The sequence below is a fragment of the Phoca vitulina genome, unplaced genomic scaffold (genome assembly GCF_004348235.1).
Source record: "Phoca vitulina isolate PV1807 unplaced genomic scaffold, GSC_HSeal_1.0 scaffold2, whole genome shotgun sequence".
NCBI classification, from domain to species: Eukaryota; Metazoa; Chordata; class Mammalia; order Carnivora; family Phocidae; genus Phoca; species Phoca vitulina.
This window is the reverse complement of record NW_022589705.1, coordinates 79,821,384-79,830,682: the sequence shown is the minus strand read 5'-3', so window position 1 is coordinate 79,830,682 and position 9,299 is coordinate 79,821,384. Positions and strand designations below refer to the sequence as shown.

The 9,299-nt window shown below is 49.8% G+C and overlaps 1 protein-coding gene across 2 annotated transcripts in view; it reads right to left on the bottom strand.

Annotated features, from left to right (window-relative positions):
* Positions 1–743: 743 nt before the first annotated feature.
* Positions 744–9,299, bottom strand: part of TAF12 (TATA-box binding protein associated factor 12) — a 37,350-nt gene continuing 28,794 nt past the window's right edge. Inside the window, exons 5-7 of one of the 2 annotated variants that reach the window (XR_004297660.1) lie at positions 7,684–7,772; positions 4,267–5,798; positions 744–791 (exon numbers count right to left, since the gene is read on the bottom strand). Coding sequence is in view for 1 of the 2 variants with exons in the window: in XM_032389882.1 (XP_032245773.1) it covers positions 5,763–5,798; positions 7,684–7,772 (125 nt within the window). In the remaining variant the exon portion in view is untranslated. Of the gene's footprint in view, positions 792–4,216; positions 5,799–7,683; positions 7,773–9,299 lie in introns of those variants that run through there. The other variant, XM_032389882.1, reaches the window with a different exon arrangement.

Here is a 9,299-nt window from a genome sequence, read left to right as displayed (position 1 = left end):
AACATGACAGAAAAGCCCTCCTGGGGTTGACATTCTAGTGGGAGAGAGAACAAAACGAGTAAATAAGTGAACTAAATGATCTCCAGTTATAAGTGCTATGAAGCCCACAGATCCTGGAGACAGGGCTGAGAAAGATGGGACTGATTTCTTTAGAGCAGTTGGTCAGGGAGAGCCTCCCTGAGAAGATGACCTTGAGCTGAGAGCTGGGGGAGGGAGGAGAGGGGCCCAGCTAAGAGCAGCAGTCTGGGCCGAAAGAACAGTGGCCAGAACTTACTTCTTATGTCCAGTTGAGGTAGGTACTATTGTTCCATTTTATTGATGTGCAGACTAAGGCCCAGTGAGGTTAACCGAAACCAGTGAGCAGAGGGAGAAGCCTCAAGGTAAGGAACAAGGAAAGAGCTGGGCTCTTTCTAGGAATTTACTGGAGATCTGAGCAGCTAGAGTAAGTGAAGAAGCAGGGAGTGACCTTCAACTTGGTCTGTGGTTTCTTATTTCCCAGAGCTTCCCTGAATAGGAGTACAGTGTAAACCAAAGCTTGTTTGGGAGATGAGCAGCTCGTCCTGGGGATGGAGGTGGGGATTTTGCTGTTAGGTGTTCAAAACCTCCCCAAATCCCTGAAGAGAGGAAGAAAAAACTGACCTTCTCTGCCCAAATCCTGGCTGGGCACTGGAGGACCGGCCTGAGCCTAGGCCCTCCCAAGGCTGGGTCCATCTCCAAGAAGATGTTGCCCACTGTCCCCAGCTGCCTCCTTTGAGGACTGTTCAGCAGGCTGCTCAGCCTCAGTTTCCCATCTGTAGAATGGGGAGAACAGTAGTTTCTGTCTCACAAGGTTGTTGTGAGGATTAAATGAAGTATTATGTGAATTCCTACCACACACATAAGCTCATACATTGTGGGCTCATTCTATGGCTTATTATTATCCCCGAAGCAAAACTGAGGTGGGGCTCAGCTTGTCCATTTCACAGACAGGGACCTAAAGTCCAGGATGGGAAACTGATGTGGCTCAGCTGGTGAACCCAGGCCTCGTCCGCCGCCTCGGGCCAGGCCCAGAAGGTCCTATCTTGTGCCTCGGGGCTCCGGTCCCACACTCACAAGCCCCTTGCCATGTGGCAAACCCTCTGGAGGCTACAAGTGGCTTTGATGGGTAGGATTCTGGCAGCAGCAGGAAGCTGCCTCTTAGCCCAGCCCGCTGGCTAAGAGGAAAAGCAGAGAAGAGCAGTGGAGGGGGGCAGACCCACCTGCCAGCTGAGCCCCGCCTCCCACAGCTGCTCAGAAGCAGCCTCCGCGCCCCTGCCCCCCTGCCCCCCTGCCCTGAGGGCCATTGCTGTCATAGTTCAGGCCCTGCGGTCTCTAGTGGAGACTGTGCCGCCCCTCTTGAGGCCTGTAGGGTGTCCCCTGTTGATTCAGCATCCACAGCGCCCCAGAGGGAAGTTTTTAAAGTATATTTGACATGGCTGTTCCCCTCCTAGAATTCAAAGTCCTGGCCCTTCCGGAGCTAGTGCGCGCTGCCTCTCCCCCTCCTTGGCCCTGACAAATTCCCAACCACCTGCAGCCCTGGGCTTTGCACATGCTGTTTCCTTCCACTGGATGGCCCCAGCCCTCTCCCCTCTCCCCGGGTGACCAGACTGGCTTGCCACACTCAGGTTAAGTGTCACTTCTTCTTAACCACAACTTCATCCCAGCTGCCTACATTACGGTGGGCTTTGCAGTCAAGCCTGGGTCTGACTCCCAGCTCCACTATGTGTAACTGTGGACCCTGGTCAACTCACTTCATCTCCGCAAGCCTCAGTGGACTCCTCTGGAAAATGAGGATACTAATACCTAACTCACGCAGGGTTTTAGAAAGGGTTTGATGAGAAATCAAAGGCAGTGCTGGTCACACAGTAGGAATTCACAAAATGGAATTTCCCTTTTTCCCTGAGCGTTTTATTCATCACTGTAATGGAACAGAGACTACCAAAGTAAACACTGTGGGGAAATAACAAAAGTTCTTAAAGATCATGACCCACTTCTGGAGATGTGAACTGGGTTCTGCTTCTGTACTAAGAGTGAAGTTCCAGAATAGTCCCTTCAGGTCTATCCCTAGACTAGTCTGAGCAAGCAAAACTCCCTCTCCAAAGCAGCACCCTGACTAAACCCTCCAGCCACAGCAGCTTCGACAAGGTCAGGCTCCCAGGCCTGGATCCTTGCCTTTTGCCCTTTTGAAGGCACAGAGCCGGTGTGCCACCCATGGGAGCCTTTCGGAAGACCCTGCCCATTCTGGGAGCCACTGAAACTTAGTGGGTAAAGACAGAAAACCCATCCTGCCCTCCACACACAGCCTGGAGCTGAAGGTGTCTGGGAGGGAGCCCAGCCCCTGTCCTCTACCTCTGAGCCTTGGTCTTCATGGTAAAATGAGAACAATTCCTACCCGACAGCTTTGTTAGAGGATTAAATAGGACGCTGTGTGTTAAGTGCCCAATAAGTGTTAAGCTCCTTCTGCTAACAAGCTCCCTTTGGGTCTTTCATGTGTGGGTCCCTTGTCTGGAATGTCCTTCCTCCATCTCTGTCAAAATTCTGTTCATCCTTCAAGGCTTGGCCCAACCGGATGTATCAATTCCTTCTCCGAGCCTTCAGGGCACGTGGAGATTTCACGCTCTGTTGCCCCACTAGACTAGTGCTTTGAGGCCAGGGCTCCCATGAGGATGGACAATGGACCAAGAGCACAGCTCTGAGTCCCGGCCTGCCCAGGGACCTCAGATAGGACATAATGACCTCTCCAGATCTTGATGTTCTTACCTGTAAGAGATGGGGCAGCACTGGGTGACGCTGGGGCCTTTTCTAACTACAGGTAACTGTAAGGCTCCAGTCCACGTCAGGCCTCCTCCTCCCTGCTTCCCCTCATGCAGGCACAGGAGACTTTTCAGGATGGCTTTGTGGTCCCAGATGGCTCCTTCTGTGTCCAAAACTCACCCGTGTTGTTGCAACCAACCTCTACCTCTATCTTTTGGTTAGTCCTTTCTCAGGAAAACCTCGCATGCCATATTCCTTTACTTTTAGTCCGAATTAACCACAGTACCTTCTTGGCTGGCCCTCCTCCTGCCTGTTTCCAACTCCATTCTCCATGCTGGCAGCCAGAGCAAGGCTTTTAACATGTAAACCCAATCACATCAGTCCACCACCTGAAACTCCACTGCTCCCTAGCACCTGCACAGTTTTCAAACTTTTTGTTTATATGCCTGTTTTTAGCACCAGAATCCTCTTACCAGATGGAGTCTTTCTAATAGCTCTAAAATGTCTAACAATTAAGAAAGGTATTACTCAGGGGCGCCTGGGTGGCTCAGTTGGTTGAGCGTCTGACTCTTGGTTTCAGCCCAGGTCATGATCTCAGGGTTGTGAGATCAAGCCCCACATTGGGTTCTGAGCTCAGCAGAGAGTCTGCTTGAGTTTCTCTCTCCCTCTGCCCCTGCTTTCTCTCTCTCTCTAAAATAAATAAATTAATCTTTAAAAAAAGAGAAAAAAAGGTATTTCTCAGGCTGAGGAGGGATGGGAAGCACAAGGCCAGCCTGGAGGGTTACCTAGTTGCCTACACTACACCCTCCCACTCCTGCAAGACAGACAGATAGACACACAGCACAGACATACAGATAGACACACACACACACACACACACACACACACACACACACACACACACGGCAGCCTCTGAAGCCTGGGCACTGGACCTCGCCACAATGCCTGCGAGCTGGCCTCAGGCTTGCTTCCACGCAGTTCTCGCTCCCTCAGAGATCTCCACCCCTTCACCTGAGTCCCTCAACTCGGCTGGTCAGCCCCCCCCCGCCCCCCCAACCTCTCTCTCCTTTGCAGCCCTAGGGACAGAGGCAGTTTTTTTTGTTTGTTTTTTAAAAGATGTATCCATTTATTCCAGAAAGAGAGCGAGCATGTGCAAGCGGGGAGAGGGGCAGAGGGAAAGAAAATCTCAAGCTGACTTCACATGGAGTGCCGAGCCCCACGCAGGGCCAATCCCAGGACCCGGAGATCACAACCTGAGCCGAAATTAAGAGTCAGAGGCTTAACTGACTGAGCCACCCAGGTGCCCCAGACACAGAGGCAGTTTTTCACTCACCCTATAGCAGGGCTGCTCCCTGTGTTTTTTATTCATCGGTGTAGCCCACTGCCCAGCCCAGGCCCAGGCCCAGGCCCAGGCCCAGCTTATAAATACTTGCTGAATGAACAGCCCCTCCACATACAGGTAGGACAAGACTCAAGGTAGATGAAGCCACTTACCTGTCACACAGCGGATCAAGAATTGAGAACTATGGACTCTCCCCCAGCTCTTTCCGTTAAACTGCCCCAATTCCTTTGTCCCTTTCTGTCCTCAATGGAGGATTCAAAACTAATTCTGGATTCCTTCGTGGCTGTCAAGGTCAGTGACTCGCTCCTACTATCGGAACTCAGCAGGAGGCCTTTTGCTGTTTGATATCACCAACAGAACATCCTTTGAGAGTGTCACCCAGTGGCATTGGAAGGTTCTGGAAAAAGTCAAACCCTTCAACATCCTCTTCCTGGTGGTAGGCCACAAGAGAGACCTGGTGCCTGAGCACAGCTGATGCCGGAGGAAGGGGAGAAGCTGGCTGCCTCTCTGGGTGCGCACCTTGGCCAAGAGCAACAGGAACATCAGCACAGCCTCAAGAGATCTACGAGGCTTGAAGAGAAGGGTTCTGGGCTCAAATTCCGAGTGGGAGGGGGTGAAAAGCAGGGCAAGGACGATGTGCCCATGCTGGTGACCCCTGGATGGAACAGCCAGGCCCTCTGAAGCCCAAGGAACCCTCATAATCCACAAGGGCTATGCTGGGCTCAGGACGGGATGATGCTAGGTGCCACTGAAGGTCATGACCCTGAGGTCTTAGGGGCCTGGTTTCCTTTGCATGATGGAGAAAATACCAGGATCAGGCATGTCGACAACTAAGAACAGAAAAGGCACCGGCACAGATGGGCCTTTCCCCAGGTCACTGCCATCCTGTCTTAGGGCCAAGGATGAACTCCAGGAGTTCCAGAAGAGCAGGTCAAAAAAGGTTTTGCCAAAACCAGGATGCCTCTTCAGTTTGGGGTTCATGAGAGTAGGTCACTCTGCCCCATTTTTATGGCAGAGAAACTGGACTCAAACTCCTACTCATGGTATGGCCTTCCTTGGAGTAAAATAATAGAAAAATTCCTGGTTTTTTTCTCCTCACAGAAATGAATAATGGTGCTGCCACCTGCTGACAGAGAGCTACATCCAGCCTTCCTTGTCCTCTTAACTCCCTCTGGCCTTTCAAAGGCTGTAAGCCATGTACCCTGTCTTTCGATTAATAACTTCTTTATTCTGGAAAAGCAAATGAAAGTCATATTCATATAAACACTGACATTACAAAGTACAGGGAAAAGGGGAAGGGAGAAGAAACACAAACCTCTACAAATCCTGCTAATACTGTCTCACCAAACAAGACCATAATGCTTTGTCCCATATTCAATCACTTATATAATAAACCACAAATAAAATCTTCTCTGGAAGATACATCGTTCCTCTTTGAGACGGCAGGGAAAAGGGACTGGAAGTTGGGGTAGGAGGCTTTATTCTTTTGGCAGATCCTCTCAGTCATTATAGATATTGCTGCACTGTTAATAAAAAATATATGCTTCTCTGTAAAGCATTAAAAAAAAAATCCAAGGATGAGATGGCTGAGGTCTCAGCTCAAGTATCTCCAAATACATTGTTGTCCATTCCCTGACCTTCCCGTGTGTTATTTCTTGGTTGTTTTCCGGATCAGTGCCATTCTCTGAAAGGAGAGCGAAATAACCAATTACACAGCTTAGAGTCAGGAACTTTCCCAGTCACCCACGTGGGGCATGGTCTATACCACAAGCCAGAGCCCTGGGGAACCTACATTCACAGGGCAGCTCAGCAGGCTCCTTTGAGCCTGAGAGCAGTCTTCAGGGCCCCAAGAGATGTTTAGATAGTGGATCCATTTCATTGACCAAAAGACCCAAACTGCTGGAGGTTAGCAGGATGGCAAAAAAGTTAAAACCAGAAGATGACAGCTCTTGTCTTCTGGGGACTGAGGGGCCAGGCCATCCAAGTGTGTGTTTCCAGGCCCCCAGACTAATCTCTCTGAGGATGAAGAAAATAGGGAAGGGGGCTGTTCCAAGCCTGTGGCCACACATAAAGGGAGCTGACATTTCACACTTGATGACCTACAATGAAGGAAATGGACACTAACAATTTCCACCACAACCCATCAGGGAAACATTCAGGTCATGGGGGTTTCAAATTTTACTATTACCAGCCACTGGCCAAATTACTGATTTGCTTTGTTTACTCTTTTGACCAAGACACTGTCCTAATATTATGATACTTGCTGAGAGAGAGAGAGAGAGAGCGCTGAAAAGTAGGTAATTTGGAAACAGAGCCAAAATGACCATCCACTGTCTGAAGGGACTCCCTTCTGAAGCATACTGTGGCCCTTTGATTCAGGCTATTGGTGACTTCCCTATAGGGCTTCCTCTGTGAGGTCTGTAAACATACACACTCCACAGATCCAGGCTATGGACAAGCAAGGGACACTCAGCCAGAACCACCCAAATGTGCCCATCAAGCTTGGAAAAAGCTCACTTTTCAAATCAGAGCAGCCAGTTAAATTAAGCCTTTGTTAAAAGGAAGCCATCATTGGGGCGCCTGGGTGGCTCAGTTGGTTAAGCGACTGCCTTCGGCTCAGGTCATGATCCTGGAGTCCCTGGATCGAGTCCCGCATCGGGCTCCCTGCTCGGCAGGGAGCCTGCTTCTCCCTCTGACCCTCCCCCCTCTCATGTGCTCTCTCTCTCTCTCATTCTGTCTCAAATAAATAAATAAAATCTTTAAAAAAAAAAAAAAAAAAAAAAAAAAAGGAAGCCATCATTGCTATTAGACTGACCGATGAGAGAGACAACTTGTTGCACAGCAGAAGTGGAGTTAGGTTCTTGTACTGACCCCTCAGGTCTGCAGTCAGAGGGACAGAGAACAAAGGGCAAGTTGGGACAGAGGCCAGAAGGCCTGGCCCAGCAGCCTGCGTGCTACCCTCCAGCACAAGTACAGCCTATCTCTCCTTTCTTTCTTTCTTTTTTTTTTTTTTAAAGATTTTATTTATTTATTTGCCAGAGAGAGAGGGAGACTACAAGCAGGGGGAGTGGCAGAGGGAGAAGCAGGCAAGGAGCCTGACGCGGGACTCAGTCCCAGGACCCTGAGATCATGACCTGAGCCGAAGGCAGACGCTTAACGACTGAGCCACCCAGGCGCCCCTCTCTCCTTTCTTTAAACTGCCCTCTAGTGAGAGGGCCACACACGACGTTCCAATCAGCCACAGTGCAGAGAGATTTCATTAGGGAGATGTGGACGGGGCGAGTTCTGTCCATCTTAGAAGAACCTACAATTAACAGCTTTAAGTGACACCCATCAGGGTTGACAGGAAAAACTGAGACCCCATGTGGGAACAGCAGAGTACCACAGAAGTAACTGACTGTTCTCCTGTGGAGTCCTGCTGCCTCTTGCCCTCTCTGATCTTTGGTCCAGGAAGCGGAGCTTCCTGTGTGGAGGGAGTAACAAGTGCAGGGACCATAGCTGTGTGCGCTCCCTCAGAGATAGCTCAAGGGATGGACTGTGGCTGCCCTGGGGTTCTGATGGCTCCTCACCTGTTTGTGGGCCTCTGTGGTGCAAGCCTTTTTGTAGGGTCGGATTTCTTCAGAGCCAAATCCTGGGATCCACATGTTCCACTGGCGTTCTGCAAGGAAGAGGCCAGCACAGAGATAAGGGGGCAGTGAAGGCAGGATCAGGGTGCAGTGTGACCCTCGGACAAGGGTCAGGGAGGACTAATCTGAGCGATCAACTGTAGTAATGAACAGTGGCCCTGCAGACAGGTCTATGGAATACAAATGGAGAATCACATGTGGTGCCTCCAAGGTTTTAAATGACACCATTCGACCTTCTTGCAAAGACAAAGGAGTAACTGAGTCCAGGCTGTGAGCACTGAGCCCTAAGGTTTCCATGCAGCTCCACAGAAGAGGAAATTCCTTTGTTTCTTCAGTTGTCTTTCTTTCTTTTTTTTAAGTAGGCTCCATGCCCAATGTGGGGCTCGAACTCATGATGCCGAGATCAAGAGTCGCACACTCCACTGACTGAGTCAGCCAGGTGCCCCTTCAGTTGTCTTACTCCTATGTTCAAAGTCACCCCTCTCAAACCCAAAGGAAGAGGAGGAGCAGACAGGCATTCCTAGTGTTCAGGAGTTAAGAGCTGAGTTCTAGCTCTGCTGCTTCACTGTGGAGCTGGATGATGCTGGGTCTCAGTTTCTTCATCTTTTACATGGTAGTAACAACTGTAATAACCACCTCATAGGGCGGTTGAGAGCATTCAAGGGCACAGTGCAATCCCAGAGTCTGGGATAAATGCACAGAGACATGGGTAAGTCCATACCACAGCCCTGTGTCCCGGTGCCAGTGGATATGTCATCCCTGTGAGAGTGTCACCAGAAGTTCCAACAGGGCAGAGATTCCATTTATTAGACTGTGTCAGTAACTGGCATAGCGACAGGGGCCCAAAGCCACAAATAAAAGCGTGTTGCACTTTAAGTATACCCAGTATAAAAAATTATACTTACACAAGATTATTTAGGGAATAAGTCTACTCAAAAGGAGTTACATACTTTATCATACTCCCCGAAAGCAGTAAAAACAGACTTACAAATCTGTTTTGCCCCACGCACAGCACTTACTTAAATTGAATATTAGTGGTTTTATAGTTATACTTTGTGTCTAACGTACAGTAACTACTGGGTGCATGAATGATTCATGTTTGGTTCTAGAAGAATTTTATATATAGCTCTCCTCCAATATTTTTTTTTTAAAGATTTTATTTATTTTTTTTGACAGGGAGAGACACAGCGAGAGAGGGAACACAAGCAGGAGGAGTGGGAGAGGGAGAAGCAGGCTTCCCGTCAAGCGGGGGAGCCCGATGCGGGGCTCGATCCCAGGACCCTGGGATCATGACCTGAGGCGAAAGCAGACGCTTAACGACTGAGCCATCCAGGCACCTTGTCTTTTTTTTTTTTTTAAAGATTTTATTTAGAGGTGCCTGGGTGGCTCAGTCATTAGGCGCCTGCCTTCGGCTCAGGTCATGATCCCAGGGTCCTGGGATCGAGCCCCGCATCGGGCTTCCTGCTCGGCGGGGGGCCTGCTTCTCCCTCTCCCACTCCCCTGCTTGTGTTCCCTCTCTCGCTGTCTCTCTCTCTGTCAAATAAATAAATAAAATCTTT